The sequence below is a fragment of the Miscanthus floridulus genome, chromosome 14 (genome assembly GCF_019320115.1).
Source record: "Miscanthus floridulus cultivar M001 chromosome 14, ASM1932011v1, whole genome shotgun sequence".
NCBI lineage: Eukaryota > Viridiplantae > Streptophyta > Magnoliopsida > Poales > Poaceae > Miscanthus > Miscanthus floridulus.
The window spans coordinates 71,613,844-71,634,453 of NC_089593.1; the positions used below are offsets into that span (position 1 = coordinate 71,613,844).

At 46.4% G+C, this 20,610-nt stretch overlaps 1 protein-coding gene across 1 annotated transcript; it reads left to right on the forward strand.

Annotated features, from left to right (window-relative positions):
- Positions 1-3,490: 3,490 nt before the first annotated feature.
- On the forward strand, positions 3,491-8,160 carry LOC136504743 (uncharacterized). The gene is made up of 4 exons (XM_066499733.1): positions 3,491-4,448; positions 4,762-4,831; positions 4,969-6,093; positions 6,663-8,160. Exons 1-3 carry the CDS (start codon positions 3,882-3,884, stop codon positions 5,379-5,381), a joined length of 1,050 nt encoding a protein of 349 aa, XP_066355830.1. The 5' UTR covers positions 3,491-3,881; the 3' UTR covers positions 5,382-6,093; positions 6,663-8,160.
- Positions 8,161-20,610: the final 12,450 nt, after the last annotated feature.

The following is a 20,610-nucleotide window of genomic DNA, read 5'->3' on the forward strand; positions in this document are numbered from 1 at the left end:
GGTCGAACTAAGAGAGCAAGGAGGCATTACAATAAATTCTAGAGTAAATGACCATTCATTCGTCCCTCTTTATAGTGCCACCCACCGTGTATTTATAGGTCATACCCAGGGGCGTGGCAAAATTACAAGCTACCCTGGCCACGCAGGGTGTCTTTCTAGAGGAATACATGGGTAACAAAGACATTCCACGCTCACGCTCCAACTACTCTTCCAACGGCGGGGAACTCCGTTCCTAGGGCCCGCCACCGTCCTCTTCCTATACTGACTGTGTCAGAGTTGGCTTCACAAGGGTCGTCTCCAGCTATTGGGGCCGTCAGGCGGCATTTGTCCTGCAAAGACACGAGGTCAAAGTGACCCTCACCGAGGGGGTTATCATCACCCTCGTTGAGGTTGCCGTTGAGTGAGCAGCCGAGAGATTCATCAGAGGTTATGCTCAAGCCTCGACGGACGGAGTCACGCTAGCTGCTCCCTGGGTGCGAGAAAGGAAAGGGTGGTCGAGGGTTGCAACTTCAATCATACGTTTTTCCTATTCCTATGTTTTGGAATATGTATTCCAAAAAACCACTTAGTTATGTTGTCCTTTTTTTTTAAAAGGGAACCTTTATTAATTTCAAGAATGTTACGTCAAGGTGATACCACATCTTGAAATCCTCTCGGCCTCTGCCTAAAAGGCACACAACCCAAAGCAAGAAACGAAAAGAAAAAAACAAAACCGGAGCACCCTAATGACTTTCAATCCGTAGACTGGACCACCACCCATGTGCCTAGGTAAAAAACTCCTTGGCCACCTGAGCCAAGAATTGAGAGGCCGCTACAACCACCTCTTGGGAAGTAGGCTTCTGACGGATGGACCATGTATGGAGCCAATGCGTAGTTGAGTAAATGACCTACAGAAAAGAAGGTTGTATGTTTTCAAATATAACTGCATTTCTGCAGAGCCACAAGGACCAACACATAGCTGCCGCTCCCAAATTAAAGAACTAAAGGTTTTAAATCTTTTCTAAGCCCATCTAGCCATCTAGCGAACATATTGGACACATTGAGATGTCTAGGGATACCCCAGGCTGCGTAAACGCTGGCCCAAACCAAGTGTGCAAACCGGCAATCTAAAAACCGATGCTATATCGTTTCATTCTCGTGATAGAAACAACACTGATTACTACCTTGCCAATTTCGTTTGGCTAGATTATCTTTGGTTAGGATGACACCTCTTCGCAAGTACCACAGGATGATTTTGATCTTCAAAGGTGCTTTAAGTTTCCAAAGTCGCTTGTTTAGGTTAGGGACGTTTGTTAGATGAGATCAAGGTATAGTGTGATTTTACCGAAAATTCACCCTTCTGATCTAAATTCCAAATAAATTTTGTCTTCCTCCTGGCTTAAGGCAACATGAGTAAGATGTGAAAGAAGGTTATTCCACATCACTAACTTCTCGCCTAAAAGGTCTCTGCATCAAGATACATTAGGTGGTTGCGTACTCAAAACCGCGGCCATCGTATCTTGTTTCCTTCTAGCTAGGTTGTATAGATGGGGATACTGCTCTTTCAAAGCAGTATTACCTAACCATCTTCCTTCTCAAAATCTTACTTGTGATTTGTCCTTTGATGAGGAATGTTCTAAAACTAAGAAAATCCCATTTAGCCTTCACCAGACTTGCCCATAAATGAGAGTCCCCGCTCTTTCATTGGACTTGAACTAGAGGTTTAGTCCCTAGATATTTGTTGTGTAACATCTGTTACCACCATCTGTCTTTAACAGACGATATTGCCATTTACTGAGCAAAGCCGTATTCTTGATTTGCAAGTTGTGAATCCCTAGTCCACCTTGGTCTTTTGGTTGACACATGATATCCCATTTGGCTAGACGGTATTTTCTTTTATGGTCATCACATTGCTAGAAGAATCCAAATCGATAATAGTCTAGCTTTTTAAGAACATTTGGGATCTCAAAGAAGGACATCATATACATTGGTAGGCTGCTGAGCACAGAGTTGATTAATGTCAAACGACCTCCAGTTGACAGGTTCTTACCTTCCCAACTACTGAGCCATTTTTCGAATCTTTCTTCTACCTTGATCCAATCGGTATTTGATAACTTCCTAAGGTCTTGTTTGGATGCTTGTGTATCCACCATAATCCACATGTGTTGGAGTGGAATGGAATGGAATTTAGTTCAATTCCACTCCAATCTACTTCAACACATGTGAATTAAGATGAATACATGTGCATCCAAACAAGGCCTAAAGTGAATAGGAATACCTAAGTACCTCATTAGGAAAGCTCCTGGATTGCATCCAAAGAGCTCAATGTATTGGTTCTCGAAATCTTTGGCTTCTCCAAAGCAGAAGATTTCACAATTAGTTATGTTGTCTAAGAACCTCGATGATACAATTGGATTTTTTCCAACTAAACCGTACCTATCATAATACAAGTTGTGGCACCTTAGTTATGTGGTCACTCCTATGCTTTCAGGAAGTTTGTCAGGATGTGGAATGGCGACGAGGAAGAAGAGGAGTGTTACATAGGATGCCCATGAACAGCTTATTCTCAAAATATAAATTCATCATCGGTCCTTAAAATTGCCTGAATGTGTAAAATCACAAAATGCATTTTTGACTTCCTAAAGTTGTAACGGGTCTCGTCTAGATCTAAGTAGGCATTTACTCGACCCACTATGCTACGTGGCATGGATCTGACAGATGGTGTCAACGGCAAGGCTCCACCTTAAAAAAATTCGTATTTTCTCATATGACCTCGGATGAAGATGATTTTTATAGAAAATTATAGCTCTTTACTTTCTTGTTTTGAATTTTTTTCTCATTGAGATCATTAATATACTAAAAAATAATATAAATAAGTTTTAGCAACAGAATAATCGCGTACCAAGGCTTGTGATCTTAGAAAAGTCATATATTTTGTATGGTTTTGGATGAAGATGATTTTATATAAAAATTGTAGCTTTCGATATACAACTTTCTAGTTTTGAATTTTTTTTATTTGAGATCGTTAAGGTGCTAAAAAAATAAAATAAAGTTTTAGTAGTTTATCAATCACATATCAAAGCTTGTCGTCTCAGTGGAAAATCGTATTTTTCTTGTACGGAGATATTTTGTATTCGACAGTTGTAGCCGGAAATCTAGCCGCTGGCTTGTGCCGTCCTTGTGAGCCAGCCGTAGTTGGAGCCACGCGTCAATCATCTGCAGGATGTCGCACAGGACTGCTGGGCGGCGCCTTCGTATAGAAAAATTTTACACGGAGATGTGGATGTAGATGGTTTTTGTCTTTTATAGCTGTTGCGGTTGCGGTCGCGGTCGGTGGAACGAAGCTTCATGACGTGCTCACGGCGTGGACCGAGAGGCTGGCTGGCCGGGCAAGGAGCCCACGGCGGGGTGCCCGAGTCCGAGACTGAGAGGCCCTGGTTCAGGTACTAGGACTAGCATATATAAGCTGCCTGCCCTGTCACCTACAGGCTACACAGCTCCTCAACTCACAGACCTCGTCGGCAGCCTTCCGATCGATCCATAGCCCGCTCGTCTTCCGCGCGCATATATCGCTCCATTCATCCCAAGACCTCAGCTTCCAACCAAATCCCCATCCATGGACCATTCGTTCGGAGATTTGGACCTTTCCCCCACCAGCTACCAGGATCCCCCAATCTTCAGTCCAAATCCCTTCGAGCAGTTGGACAGAGAGGATTTCGCCGACGGCATCATCCAGCCGGACGCTTCCAATTCCCAATTTCCAGCTGCAACCCAGACTGCCAAACCAAACCCATCCATGGACCATTCGTTCATCCTAGAACCCTTCGACGTGGAGGATTTGCTCGGAGACAAAGACGACGACTCCAACGGACACGGACCCGGAACAAGACACCGCCGCCCCCATGGAGATTGCCCTCCTGGAGCAGGTCAACGGCCACCAAGGGCCGCACCCAGCCGGAGACGTCGGCCCCTCCACAGACATCGGTATGGGGAAAGCAGCTCTGGGCGACCTCGACGTCAACGTCAACTCGCTGGAGACAGACGGCACCGGCCTCATCAAGCAGCCGGAGCCATGCGCTGGCGACACCTTCGACCTTTCCACCGCCACCGATAAGCAGAGCGAGATCATGGACCACATCAGCGCATTGATCGAGCAGCGCCGCAAGGACAAGGAGGTGGTGGTACAGTTCGACGACGACCTGCTAATCCACTTGGAGCCATGGAAACTCCCACTCCATAAGCAGAGGTACTGGGCAACAAACATGTTGGATTTGCACGAGAAGACGCTTGAGGGGGGGTTCTGGAAGGAGGCAGATTTCAGGGCTAACCGTTACGGAGAGAGAATGCAGTTCATGGGGCTCAGTAGGTTCTTGGAGTTCTACGAGAAGGACGGCAACAAGACCAGATGGTGCATGCTCGAGTTCATCGACCTCCGTGTTTCCGATGAGGGTCACGTGTTTGTCGTCGAGGTATAGTATAGTATTATTCACTTTTATTATCCAGCAACATGCAACACCGTAGCTAGCTTATCTCGTTGTGATGAGTGTTCAATCCTTGTAAATATGGGAGCTTCAGCTAGTAACAATCTTACACAATCAACTATTATAATTAATTAAAAGGGAACCCACAATAAACATTTCACAAAAAATTTTATAATACCTAAATAAACAACAACAAAATTGCGTATTGTATAAACAAAATAACAATAAACTAGATACCTGATAGACATATATAGTTTTGGCAACAACTTTCATGCTTGTATCTATGCGCGCTTACTCATAGGCCGAGGTGTTACGCCATGTGTACCAACTCCCAAATGAGTTCCTCAACTCCAACACTTCGAGGATCAATGGTACGCGCTGCAGCCGGATTATTGCATAGCTTGCATTGATGACCAAAAATACTCAACTACTTCTTTTTCTTGTGGGGAATTCCCCACCAATTGAACATCGTTTTTAGAACTTTGTGTCCACCAAATTTCATATCAAGGTGTCACCGCCGGCACCTCCAAGGCCACCGGTACCTCCTCTGCAACTCCAGGCGCTAGCTTATCTGAAGACGGAGGGAAACTGAAGATGGCAGCAACAGAAGGAAAGACGTCTTCATCAGCTGAAGCAGGCCAAGGCGCTGCTGCAAGGCCCAGGAAGCCGAGCCCAGAATCACTGGACCTGAGTGGGCTAAATGAGCGAAAAGGCCCTGTGTGGCCCAAATCTTTGGCAGCACTGAGGCTCCCTCTTGTAATTTGTAAACGGCATCGAGGGGGAGAAAGAAACTCGAACCCGGACTGTTCTGAACCGTGCCTGGAGGCGACGGCGGCGGCGGTGAGCTCGGCGATCTTGTTGATTGGCCGGAGTTACCGACCGAGGTTCCTTGTATCGTCACTCTATATTGTTAATCGATAGTAGTCCGGTTACATCTGGCATCGGAGCCACCTCGATCCACCAAATTTTCCCCAGTTTTTGCCGCAAATTTTTCCCCTCTTCTCTGTTGCTTCGATCCGGCACCGTAATCCCCGACAGCAGGCTCTCCTTGCGATTCGCTCTCGTAGCGTCGATCACGAGGATCCATAGGTCCGCGCCGAGCTTGGTGTGATCAGCAGCAGTGGCGGAGTCGGAATCCTGGCAACCCACCCATACCTCACCTGTAGACACATGACCATGGCTTCACCCGAAGAACAGCTGGGCCAGATCCTGGCACTGCTAGGCGAGAATTCGAAGGGCATCAACGAATTAAAGACCTCTATGTCGGAGATGCGTACCCTTCGTTTGGAGATCCTCACCTGGAAGCCTGAAGTCGACAGCCACGTCCACGAGCTGGAACACGCGGTGCTGGACCTCGGCGAGCGTGTCAAGAAGGCGTTGGGGAATCTTCCACAAGCTCAACTCGTAGAAGCCTCCACTGACGAGCAGCTAAACGCTCAGCCTTCCCTCGCCGATGTGATTCATGAGGATCACTTCACCCTGCAGGGCGTCAAGATGCCGAGCTTCATCCATCTGGATCTTCACCCGCCACGGGCGGCATCTGGGTCGTTAGACCACGGCAAGGGAACTACTCACCGGGGCACTGCTTTCGGGGCGGTGTACACCATCGCTCCGAAACCGGCCCCAGTCACAGGTGCGACACCCCCTCCAAAATCTTCCTCAATTCTGTCTAAATTGGGTGGTTGTGTGCACGGTGATCGACGACTCTGTCCATCTTACCCCAATTACCCGACTCCTTTTCCTGATGTTGAATTCCACAAATTTGATGGGTCTAATCCTCGTCTGTGGATCACTCGCTGTGAAACGTATTCTGATGTCTGTCAAACTGATCCAACTCTGTGGGTTCGTTTAGCCACTATGCGCCTTACTGGTTCGGCTGCCCTGTGGTTCCAAACTATGAAATCCACCATCTCCAATATGTCTTGGGAGTCCTTTGTCACAGCTGTTTGTAACCGGTTCGATAGAGATGAACATAATCACCTTCTTCGTCACTTTTTCCATATCCAACAGAGCTCCACCGTTTCTGAATATGTTGAACATTTAAGAGACTTAGTCCACCAAATCCTTGCCCACGACCCATCATTCCCATCTTCAGTCATTGTTAACCGTTTTGTCGATGGTCTTAAGAAAGAAATTCGTTCTGTTGTTATGATGCATCGTCCCTAGGACCTCGATATTACTAGTGCTTTGGCATATTTACAGGAAGACGCCACTAAAGACCAGCCTTCGAGACGGTTGGATACTGGCCAATATTATGCCAAGAAGAATTCATCTGATTCTGTCAAACACTCATTTCCTTTTACTACCAACAATGCAAAAGCAGTTGAAGACAAGAAGCCTCCTGATCCTACAAGAGCAAAATCTGATGATAAGCTTGCAGCTCTAAAGAAATACAGATGAGCACAAGGATTGTGTTTCAAGTGTGGTGAAAAATGGGGGCCACAACATGAGTGCCCTGCCCAAGTCTCTCTTCATGCTATCGAGGAAGTTTGGAAATTTCTGCTGAAGCCGACAATACAACTCAGGTACCATGTGATGATTCAGATTCTGGAGATGATCTCATGGCTCTTTCTGCACAAGCTGCAAACGGTACTGAAGGCTTTCAAACAATGAGATTAAGAGGGCACTTGAATGGTAAAGAAGTGTTCATGCTCATAGACTCTGGCAGTGCCCATAGTTTTGTGGATGATCAAGTAGCTGCACATATCCAACCTTGGAAACCTTTACCACAGTCAGTGAGGGTCACAGTTGCTAATGGGGGTGTTATCACTTGTACCCATGAACTGTCTGATCAACTTTGGGAAGTACAGGATCATTCCTTCAGAACCACATTAAAAATCATCCCATTAAGTGGCTATGACGTTAAACTAGGAATGGATTGGCTGGAATCTAATAGCCCTATGGAAATCCACTAGGTTGAAAGATGGCTGCAGTTCCACTATAAAGGACAAGTGATCAAATTGCAAGGGTTAACATCACAACCTACCTTGGGTCCTCCTGTCTCTTCCCTCCAACTTCAAGCATTTGACAAAAGTGACTCCATTCTGTATGTAGTTGAACTACAATCTATTTCACCAGCTGAAGACTCTATCGAGAACACATTGCCCATAGAGTTGTAGCAACTCTTACAACAGTTTGCACCTATTTTTGCTCCACCCACAAACCTCCCACCTGTCAGAACAGGAGATCACAAGATCCCTCTTTTAGAAGGTGCTCAACCCTTCTGTCATAGGCCATACAGATATAATCCTGCTCAAAAGACAGAAATAGAAACTCAAATCAGAGATATGTTGGAAAAAGGATGGATTCAAGAGAGTACTTGTCGGTGTTTAGAAACCGTCGGCTAGTAAAATTTGTGGATTGCGTGTCTGGGCTCGGATGGTGTGCAAAGAGGACACAAAGATGTATACTGGTTCGGGTGGAATGTCTCTACGTCCAGTGGCGAGCTGTTCGTGTTACTTGCACTAGAGTTTGCAGTAGGGGTTGCAAACGGTCGAGAGAGGGACGGGCTCCCAAGTCTCTGGTGAAGGTGAAGTGGAGTTGAAGTGCCTCCGAGTGTTGTGATGTGCTTCTCTGTTGTTGGAAAAATGGTTCCCCCAAATGGGGCGCCCGGCCTTCCCTTTTATAGACCAAGGGAATGACCAGGGGTACATGAGAGAGAGAGAGAGGGGCTGAGAGGAAGGGGGCCTGGAGGCCGCGCCATATTTCCTCTCCTATAGGTGGGCCCTGTGGGTCTTGTAGATGATGACAGAGATGTCTCCACGTCGTGATGCTGATGGTGATGGAGACGGCTCCACATCGTGGCTCTGTTTGCCGCTAGCGCCACATGCAGGCGCCGCTAGCCTGTCGTGGCGTCCCGCTCTGTCATGCCTGGTGCTGTGGGTGATGTGGGCCCCCCAGGCATGGCCTGTCATGGCTACGGGTCATGTCGAGGTGTGCCCATTCCCATCCGGTGTTAGAAGTTTGACCCCGGGCTTGAGCATTTGCGTGGTGGTTAGAGGCAGTGCGGGCCCTCTGCTGGGCCTGTGCCCCCGTCTGGATGTGGTCGTGCGCCCTCAGGGTTGGGTGGGGTGGAGCTCCCCTTCTTGGGGTCGAGCGAGGTGAGGCCCGTTCCCTTAGGGTCGGGTGAGGCACGACCCGCTCCCAAGGGGTCGGACGAGCGGAACCTGTGCTCTAGGAGTCAGGCGAATCGGAACCTATCCCCTAGGGGTCAGACAAATCCGCGGTCATGCCCTTTAATCGTCCGTTCTATTTTGATCGTTGGGGACCATTAGTTCCCCTTCTTCGGGTACCTTAAAATTAGTACCCGATAGTAGCCCCCGAGCCCCTGAGCGATCCGAAAGGGATCGTTCGGGGGTTTTTTACTGTCCGAGGGTGCGCGCGAGCACACCCGGTGGGTATAGCCCCCGATCCTACGAAGGAGTGGGTTACTCCTTCACAGGCTTTTTTCATATGGGAAAACTTCAGAGCGCCTGTTGCGGCTCGCAGGGTTTCCTTGGTTAGGTTATGATGGTCGATTCATCGTTCTTGTGCGACCTTGCATCGGGTCTCCTTGCGAGTCCAAGCCCCTGAGCCCCCACACGTAGCAGGGGTCCGGTCGAGGGGTCGGCTCGTCTTGCGATCGTTCTCCCTCAAGCGTTTTTTAGAAAAACAGAGGGGTTGAGCCGTGCCATGTTTTTCCTCGTTGGATGAAACATGGTGCTCGACGAGCTGCTAACGGGTCAGTTCGAGTGGTGCCCCAGTTCCTGTTCGCAGGGATCCGCATGGATCAGCCGGTGACCGACTCCAGATTCCTAACAGCCAGTCCATATAGTTCTCAAGTCTGATCGACCGGTCCCGAGGGTTCATCGCCTTTCTTCGAGGAAAAACCATGGACCGTGCGTAGTCAAGACCCGAACGTGGGTCAGGATGCTCATGGCACTCGCGCGCCCGGGTACTGGTCGCTAGCAGGCCTATCTCTTTCCACCCCTCGCTCTAAAAGGCGCCCTGGAGCGGCTGTCGAACCCATCGGTGGGCCAGCCTTCGAACTCCTAGGCCTTCATGGGCTGTAGGAGCGTTTTCAGCCCCGTGCCCCTCTTACCTTTAGCGGTTCGTGGCTCATCGGGGTGGATGAACCATCATCCGGCGCATCCTTCGAGGGAGCGGCCGGGGGGTGTACACGATTCCCGGAGGGGCATGATGACAGGACGCGGCAGGCGTGCGGATCTAGGTGGGCGTTTTGCCTTCTCGTTGCTATCTGGGCACTCATTGCTATCTGCACTTGCTTTCTGATTTCTTCCTGCATTCTTGCTTCCATTGCTTTTTCTCGCTCCTTTGCTTCAAGCACCATTTCCTCCAACATTGTCACCCGCGCTGCTTGCTCCTCCTTGCTTCTCTGGCGGCTTCGGTAGGTTTCCCTGTCATTAGGGAAACCATGAACCCATGGAGTGTTGTGTCCTAAGCCTCTGGTTCGGCCAGTGTGTTCAGTAGTCCCGATGGCATACGTCAGCTCATCCTTCTCTCTATTGGGCTTGAACACACCAATCTCTTTAGCTTCTATAGCAAAAGCTAATCGGCGTGCTGCTGTTTCGAGTTTTTGCCCATACACTGCCAGACCGGTCTGTGGGTCGAGTCTTCCCCCATGACCGAAAAACCAATTCTTCGAGCGTGGGGGCCACTTGGCTGATTCTGGTTCGATCCCCTTGGCAATAATGCCCGCTTCCATTTTTTACCACTTTGGAATGGCAGTATCGTAGCCACCTGATCCCATGTCATGGTGGTATACCTTTTTTCGGGCATTCTCTTGGTTCCTTCTCACCCGTGCCTCACCCTCTACTGATGTCTTGTACTCTACGAAATCATTCCAATAGGGCCTCTGTTTTGAGATCGGGCCCATAGCAGTATTGAAATTCGGCGTTTCGTTCTTCTTGATGTATGTGTTGTATAGGTGTTTCTTCCAAGTCTGGAATTGTGTGGCCATCTTCTTCATAGCCCACGATCGAACTAGCTCCTTCAATTCATCATCGTTGATATCATCATAATCATCCGCTTGCAACGTGAAATGGGCAAGGATATCATTCCAGAGCAAATTCTTGTCAACATCAGAGACAAAACTAACATTAGGCTCATTGATCTTTTTCTTCCATTCACGGATACTGATCGGAATTATATCCCTTACAAGGTACCCACAGTGTTCCACGAATTTCCTTTTATGTGGACCAAGTGGTTCGCCTATCTCGATGTTGAATTCCGATATTATGTACCGGCCCTCCAGTGGTTTCTTCGGTCCTCGAACATTTTTGCTCTTCGCCGTTGTGGTCGCCGATCCAGAGGGCTACATATAAAAAAATAATAAATAAATATCTTTTGTACACAGTTTTATATACAATATTCACATATAATATATATTTAGTATATATACCTCGCCTGTATTTTCTTGCAAAACATTTTCTTGCTCATTTTCAAGAGCTAGGTATTGACTTCCGTCATCAACATCCTGCTCACCAGCATTGGCAATAATATTCATCATTTCTTCCTCCATGTTGTCTCCCAGGGCAGCCATATCTAACAAATTTAACAAAATTTAAGTCACATATATAAACAAGTCATATATATACAAGAAGTCATATACAAATTTATTTGAGTCACATATATATAAACAAGTCATATATGTACAATAAGTCATAAACAAAATAAATCTAAGTCACATATATAAACAAGTCATATAAACAAGTCATATATATAAACAAGTCATATATGTAAACAAGTCATATATGTACAATAAGTTATATACAAAATAAATCTAAGTCACATATATAAACAAGTTATATAAACAAGTCATATATGTAAACAATCATATATGTCAACAAGTCATATATGTAAATAAGTCATATAAACAAGTCATATATATAAACAAGTCATATATGTAAACAAGTCATATAAACGACGAATTCACCCTAGCGAGAACGACAGGGTGAATTCGTCGTTCTCGCTAGGGCGAATCGTCGTTCTCGCTAGGGTATACAACAATGGGGCGGCGTTGCTTCGCATATACAACAACGGGGCGGCGTTGCTCCGCATATACAACAACGGGGCGACGTTGCTCCGCATACAACACAACAAGGCAGCGTTGCTCCGCATACAACACAACGAGGCGACGTTGCTCCGCATACAACACAACGAGGCGACGTTGCTCCGCATACAACACAACGAAGCGGCGTTGCTCCGCATACAACACAACGACGGCGTTGCTCCGCATACAACACAACGAGGCATTCCTCTACATATATCACATACAAACATATATCGACGTACGTAGGGGTCGGCGGTGACGATCGACGTACGTAGGGGTCGGCGGTGATGGGCGTCCGGAGGCGGTGATGGCGGTGTTGGTGGCTAGGCCAGGTGGCGCCGGTGGCGGCGCGAGCGTTGTGGCCGGCCGGGCCGGGGTGGAGTCGTCAGGGCCACGCGCGCGGCATAAGTGGCGGCGTGGCGTCGGGCGTCAGGGGCGGCGTGCGTCAGGGGCGTGGCGCGGCGTTAGGGGCGGCATGGTGTCGGGTCGGGCCATAGTGTGGCGTCGGGGCCGAGCGTCGGGGCGGTGGGGCATCGGGGCGCCGGGACGAGGTGGTCGAGGGGTGGCGTGTTGGTGAGCGCGCTTAGTTGGAGCGTGCGACGTCAGGGCGGTGGGGCGCCGGTGTGCGTGCGGGCGTTCGCGAGGTACGGCGTCGGTGGCAGATCGGACGAGCGGCGGCGGGTCTGTTAGGGCTTTGGCTCGACAATGGGGAGGAGGAAGAAGAGGAGCCGAGGCGAGCGCCGAGGCTATATAAGGGAGAGGACCTTTAGTCCCAGGCGCCACCACCAGCCAGGACTAAAGGCCCTTTAGTCCCGGGCCCTGTTAATGCCCGGGACTAAAGGTCGCACCTTTAGTCCCGGCTGGTGGTGGCGCCCGGGACTAAAGGTAACCTTTATTCCCGGCTGGTGGTGGTGCCCGGGACTAAAGGTTTTTGGCGGGCAGCCAAACTACAGTTTCGCTGCCCGCCAATTCATTAGGATTTTAATATATTTCTTTTTACCCAAATGATAAAAGGATAGTTAATTGCATAGAAAATTAAATAAAAGACATAAAAATATTTAAAAAAAATATATATTCTATTTTGCTTTATTGCACACAGGAAAATTATGTGACCTAAAGTTTTAATTTTTTAACAAGTTTTAAAACATAATATAGTGTTTAAATTACTATTTTGATAATGTAAAAATATAGTGTTTAATTAAATTCAGAAAAACTCTTGTGTTTCGACTGGAAATTTGTTTTCACATCATTTGAACGTGACATAATCCCACCACCAAATATAAATTTGTTTTCACATCATTTCAACGTGACATAATCCCAACATCAAACATAAATTTGTTTTCACGTCATTTCAACGTGACATAATTCAACATCAAACATAAATTCACAATTATTACATAATATCTCTAATACACACTATTGAACATCGATATATATATCAAGTGGGCATAGTAGTGAACTTCTTCTTAACGTATGTCCCTTGGTTATGATCGCGCCGTAACCATGGAGTGTCATCATCGTTTAGCTGGATGCTAGGGTCTTTGTTCACTATGAAGGGTGAAATTCGGTCATCCTTTTCATAATCTTCTGACATGTCTTCGATTCCGATGATGTTTCTTTTTCCTGAAAGAACTATGTGGCGCTTTGGCTCATCATTGATTGGGTGGTTGTCGTTTTTCCCTCTCTTCGGTTTTGTAGACATGTCCTTGACATAGAACACCTGAGTCACATCCTTTGCAAGGACAAACAGTTTGCCTTTGTACCCAATATTATTGAGGTCCACTGTTGTCATTCCATACTGGTTGTCGACTGCTACGCCGCCTCCAGTCGTCTTTACCCACTGGCACTTGAACAAAGGTACCTTAAAATAAGATGCATAGTCTAGTTCCCATATCTCCTCTATGCAGCCATAGTATGTTTGCTTGTTCCCACTAGGGTTGGTGGCATCTATGCGGACACCGCTGTTCTGGTTGGTGCTCCTTTTATCTTGTGCTACTGTGTAAAATGTATTCCCATTTATCTCGTACCCTTTGTATGTGAGGATATGCCACGATGGCTGCCTAGCCAACAAATACAGCTCCTCATCAATACTCTCATCACCCTGACATTCTTTTCACAACAAGTCACTGAAAGTTTCCATGTGCTGACGCGTAATCCATGCTTTAGACTTCCCTAAGAACTCAGATCGGAGGAGGTTCTTGTGTGTCTCGATATACGGATCTACCAAGGAGGAGTTTCTGTAGAACTGTGTAGTGTGCTTTATTGAAATAATCATCACCCTTACCAATATATGTTTTCTTCCCTAGTGTCCCCTTTCCACTTAGTCTCCCCTCATGTCGCGATTCAGGAACACCAATCGGGTTAATATCGGGAATAAAGTCAATACAGAACTCAATGACCTCCTCTGTTCCGTAGCCCTTGGCGATGCTTCCTTCTGGTCGAGCACGGTTGTGAACATATTTCTTCAGGATTCCCATAAACCTCTCAAAGGGGAACATGTTGTGTAGGAACACAGGACCGAGAATAGTAATCTTTTTGACCAGATGAACTAGGAGATGTGTCATGATATCAAAGAAGGAAGGAGGGAACACCAACTCAAAGCTGACAAGACATTGAACCACATCATTCTGTAGTTTCGCTAGATCCGTTAGATCGATTGCCTTCTGAGAAATTGCATTGAGGAATGCACATAGCTTCACGTTGGCTAGACATACATTTGGCGGTAGAATTCCTCTTAATGCAACTGGAAGCAATTGAGTCATGAGCACGTGGCAGTCATGGGACTTTAAGTGTCCAAATTTCTTCTCTGGCACATTTATTATACCCTTTATATTCGAGGAGAATCTAGATGGTACCTTAATGCTATCTAGGCATTCAAACAAGCCGTCCTTCTCTTCTTTGCTAAGAGTGTAGCTGGCAGAACTTAAGTACTGGCGTCCATCATCTGTCTTCTCTGGATGTAGGTTGTCTCATTCTTTCAAACACCACAGGTCCTATCGTGCTTCAATTGTGTCCTTAGGCTTCCCATACACGCCCATGAAGCCTAGCAGGTTCACACAAAGATTCTTAGTCAGGTGCATCACGTCGATCGCGCTGTGGACCTCTAAGACTTGCCAATAGGGTAGCTCCCAAAATATGGACTTCTTCCACATGGGTGCGTGACCGTTGGCGTCCTTCAAAACAGGTTGGCTGCCAGGTCCCTTTCCAAATATTACTTTCACATCATTGACCATATCGAGGACGTCCTCACCAGTTCGGTTGCGAGGCTTGGTCTGGTGGTCTGCCTTACCTTTAAAATGCTTGCCTTTCTTTCTTACGGGGTGATTTGCAGGAAGAAATCGTCGATGCCCAAGGTACACGACCTTGCGACACTTTTTCAAGAATATACCTTTCATGTCACCGAAACAGTGTGTGCATGCATTATATCCCTTGTTTGATTGTCCTAAAAGATTACTTAGAGCTGGCCAATCATTGATTGTTACGAACAACAATGCTCGCAGTTCAAAGTGCTCCTGCTTGTGCTCATCCCACACGCGTACATCTGACTTGTTCCACAAAAGTAAAAGTTCTTCAACTAGTGGCCTCAGGTACACATCGATATCGTTGCCAGGTTGCTTTGGGCCTTGGATGAGCACCGACATCATAATAAACTTACGCTTCATGCATAGCCAGGGAGGAAGGTTGTAGATACATAGAGTAACAGGCCAAGTGCTGTGACTACTGCTCTGCTCTCCGAAAGGATTCATACCATCCGTACTTAAAGCAAATCTTAAGTTTCTTGCGTCACTTGCAAACTTGGGGAATTCTCTATCGATTGCTCTCCACTAGGACCCATCAGCAGGGTGTCTCAACATATTATCTACCTTACGGTCTTCTTTGTGCCATCGCAACAACTTTGCATGGTCTCTGTTTCTAAAAAGGCGTTTTAAGCGTGGTATTATAGGAGCATACCACATAACCTTGGCATGGATTTTCTTCTTGGGACGTTCGCCCTCAACATCACCAGGGTCATCTCGCCTGATCTTATACCGCGACGCGTGACATACAGGGCATGCATCCAACTTCTCGTACTCCGTGCCACGGTAGAGGATGCAGTCATTAGGACATGCAAGTATCTTCTGCATTTCTAATCCTAAAGGGCAGACTACCTGTTTTGCTTCGTACGTAGTGCTAGGCAATTCGTTATCCTTCGGAAGCATCTTCTTTTGGATTTTTAGTAACTCTGTGAATCCCTTGTCAGATACACTATTCTTTGCCTTCCATTGCAGCAATTCCAATGTGGTACCTAACTTTTTCTGCCCTGCATCACAAGTTGGGTATAGCAATTTCTTGTGATCCTCTAGCATGTGGTCGAACTTGATCTTCTCCTTTTCACTTTCACATTCTCTTTGTGCGTCACGAATGGCCTGACCAAGATCGTCAGTGGGCTCCTCCTCTTCCCCTACCTCTTCTTCAGCAGGCTTCTCCTTTGCCCCCACCTCTTCTTAGTGGGCTTCTCCTTTGCCCCCACCTCTTCTTCAGCTTCCCCCATTGCAGTATCATTGAAGGCACCATATTAAGCAAAAATGTCATCATTGCCCCATTGTTCTTCTTCACCTTCTTCCATTACAACTCTGGTTTCTCCGTGCTTCGTCCAACAAATATAGTTTGACATGAAACCCGACTTGAACAAGTGTGAATAAAGAGTCTTTGAGTTAGCATATTCCATCGTATTCTTACATACGGCACATGGGCAGCACGTGAAACCATCGTGTTTGTTTGCCTCGGCCGCACGTAACAAAGAATGCACGCCGTCCATGAACTCTTGGGAGCGACGATCAACATTGTACATCCAATGCCGACTCATCTGCATTACATGACATAAATACCGTATTAAAACCTAGAACATAATTAGTTAATTATACAATATGCATACCACCACAAAAGCTATAAATTTAAGAAAGCCTCGCTACAATGTAGACAATCCCAACTACCACTAAAACACTAAAGCTAAAATGCACTTCAGCAGCACAAGGATTTCGCGACCAATCCCAACTAAAACAGACAAATCCCCCGTTTGTTTAACATCTTTGGGCTTCTTCGGCTGGATCACTGCCTCATTAGCCACCATATCTGCCTGTTGTGCAAGATATTTTTGCACGAGTTCAACATACTCTTCCTCCTAGTAGAAGCCTGAACATCTAGTGCTATCCCACTGAAATTAAAACAAAAAATTAGAACTTTAATCACAACCATCATGAAAATAGGTATAAACTAACCATAGTCATTAAATACGATAAAATAACTCACATTGCGATCCGGACACTTGTAGAAAATGCGACCCTTATTGGGACCCTCCTTCACTCGGTACTCCATCACAATCTTCGTCTCATCACAACACTTGCCGCATGCAATGAGTGGGAGGCCTGGCCTAAGTCACTTTGGAAACCCATGAGAGGCCGAGGACCCAGAAGCAGTTGCCATCTACTCTCTATACTCATTTTTAATACACTATAAATTTCTCATTTTATAAACAAATAAAATTTAAAAAAACTCTAAAATTCTCTATATCTCTAAACAATGAAGTGTGCTATGCATGCTACAAATGAACGGTGAATACTAGTTTTTAATAGCTACTTTAACCTTCCTTCATGTAAATATGCAAGCTTGAAGTGATTTTGAGCTCAAATTGCTTACAAATGAAAAAAACCACAATAAAGAACCATATATATATAGTGAACAAAATGAGATAAGACAATGGTGAAACATGAGAGTATGAAGTTGGTAACCTTTAGAATCGACGGAGGAATCGAAGAAATCGACAGAGGAATCGAAGAATGGATGGAGAAAGAGCAAGAACACTAGTTACATTTGAACTGAAGCTCTCGGGCGGGCTCGGGGAGGAAGAAGACGGCCAGCAGGATTTATAGGGGGGACCTTTAGTCCCGGTTGGTGGATCCAACCGGGACTAAAGGTCACTTTCTAGTCCCGGGCCACGCCACTAGCCGGGACAAGAGCTTTACTCCAGGTTGGAGCCACCAACCGGGAGTAAAGGTCGACCTTTAGTCCCGGTTGGTGCTCCAACCGGGACTAAAGGTCCCCTGCCACAACGACCTGGCGCAGGAGCCGTTGGGTAGGGACCTTTAGTCCCGGTTGGAGCCACCAACCAGGACTAAAGGTCTCTCTAGTCCCGGGCGCAATATTTCTCGGGACTAGAGCCTGGTTTGGCCCTTGGATCAAAGGTCTGTTCTCTACTAGTGCATGACGCTTGAAGTTTTTGTTGGGTGAGAATGTGAGGTGATATCAAAGTGGTAGTAGTGACTGGTGGCTGATGATGTAGGATGATAATTACGCGTCTCTGTTAGTGTCTTATAGTTGGCAGGGAGTTCATCAGCAGCTTCATATGATTGGTGATATGCAGTTGTCCTGGACTCCTGATGTACTGCATAATAGTGCTTTGTCGCCTAAATATTCCTTCGTGGCCTACCTTTGAAAATTGCAGTGAGTTGACTTCATAATGTTCAGTCATGGGCACTCGATTTTCTTCACTTCATTGTAATAGATCTTGACAAATGGATGTAGAAAAGGCACTATCTGGAAGACACTATCTGAATGCCTGAAACGCTAACTGAATGGAAACTGAAAATAAGTAGCCTACTGTACATATTCGGCAACAGGCTAAATTATTCTGTAGCTTTGGTTTGCATCCCAAGAAATTTATGTTCATCTGATTGCTAGGTTCATGTTGAAGATATATTGTCTTTTTTGTCAAATATCAATTTTATTCAAGCATTTCTTGCAAACTGCAAATTAGGACAATCCATTATGGTAATCTAACATATTGTCTGAAACTAAGTTGCTAGAGTTTCAGAATGTCTAAAACTCTATCTGCTAATTAAAAGTACTCATTGAATGTTTGAAACATTAAATGAATGGAAACTGAAAATAGCTAGCCTACTATACATATCCGGCAACAGGCTAAATTGCTAACATTCTATAGCTAAGTTTTGTCGCTATTTGTTTTTATAGCCGAAATGGATTCAGGCAGATCTTTGACCGACATGATTATGGAAGGTTTCCCTCCAGGTGGAGTGTCTAACAATATCTCACCACATAATGAAATACAAGCACGCGATGAGGTCCCTGCTGCGGTCAAAGGAAATAAAAGAAGCATGCCAGGAAAACCTCTACTCACCAATCGCAAGTAATCTGGCAGTATCATCCTCATTGGGCAACCTCAAGTATTCATGTACAAATACATGAACAATAGCTCTGACAAACTTTCTAAGACTTTCTAGAGCAGTACTCTCCCCAATACGGATATAGTCATCCATAGCATCATCTGCTACTCCATAAGCTAACATCCGAAATGCCGCCACCACCTTCTGCAAACAAGATAGTCCTAGGGTTCCGGATGCATTCCTCTTCTGCACGAAATAGTCATCATACTTCTCAACGTCATTCATTATGCGGACAAACACGTGACGCCGCATTCGAAACCTATGACGTCAGATTTAAAAAAATTATTCAGACCTCGATGCATACACTAAACATAAGTCAATAAAAATTGAGAGAATTAATCTGCGCCTGAAATAACTCGGTCCATACGTAGGATTATCTGAGAAATAATCTTCATACAATCTGCAGTGTCCCGACTGCCTATCACGATTCACAACACGATGTCCCTCTACGGATCCACGATGGCATGCTGGATTGACAATGTCTGATAGTACTATATGCTCTGCTGTAGTATATACCTCATCGTCATCATCCGACGATGACGACGACGACGACGAAGAATCCATCAGCTCGTTAACTACATCTTCAAATTCCATTATGAACCTTTGATTAGGAGGGTCCTAGGAATTTGCTTGAACACCTAACCAGGATTAAAGAAAGAAGATGTGTGTCGATCTACTGATTTGATAACGTGGCCTAAAGAAAAATCATATCAAGGATACACGATGACGTACCTAAACATGTACAGGGTAGCAGCAGCCCGTAGCCTCCAGGATCAACGTCTTGTGCTGGTGACGGACGCACGATGTCGCCGCCAGGAGCCCAGAATGCGACGATCTTCTATTGACGCGAAGGAGCACAGCCACCGCCAGGACATTGCTGCGGACGACTCCAAAGGAATAGATCGTAGAAAATTTCAATCGGCGGGTGGAATAGGTCCATGGTAGTTGGTGACGTGGCAATTTTTTAATATATAAGATGAGAAATAGCAAGTCTATTAGAAAACTCTTCTTTTTTGAGGACTTCTATATTTTACAAAAGAACTAAACTATGTAATTTGGCTATTTATTTTACCACATCTGTTGGAGATGCTCTAAATCCATGATTTAGCTATTCTCTAAAATAGAAATCTTCTTCAAAAAGTAGAGTACAGCAACAGTTCATATAAATTTCGCTTGTCTATATTTGAAACTTGCCACGTCACCATTTTTCGATCCACTGCTTGAAGGATTCGCGTCGTTCCGCGCCACCTTGTAGACAGGGCCACAACGTTCTGCAGCAGGCTGAGCGGGCAGCAAGCTACTACAGCCTGCTGCTCCCTGGTCTTCTTCGTTTCCTCTCTTGCTCTCTGTCTCCTTCGTTCAGCAGGCAGCAAGCCACGCCGTGTTCTTCACCCTGTTCTACTTCTACCACTGGTTGAGGTAGCCTGTTGTCTGATCGAGCTCAGTTTCTGACGACGACCACGACATGAAGACAGGAGCTGTGGCGGCGTCCAGGTCTACTAGCAGCAGCAGGTGAGGTGTCCAAACGAAGCCCCACGGAGGCCCTCAGGCCGACGAGCACTAAGAAGCAGGCGCCTGCGGAGCACGGCGCCAACGTCGGGAGAGTTTAAAGCTGTAACAGGTCTCGCCGCAGCTACTGCTTCTATTTCCGCGCCCGCACACCGCTTCTTCCTGCTCTCTGATTCGTCTTCCTCCACAACACAGATCTCTCCGACTGCCATCTCGTCGTCGCCCAAGCCACTCGGATTCTTCCTCCCTCCATGCCATCGATGATGCGCAGGACAGGCCCACACGGGAGAGAAGCAAAAAGCCACGGGAACCAAGGATTACCTCCGGCGGCAAGACGAACGCGCACAAGAAGCTAGCAGACGCGCGGGAA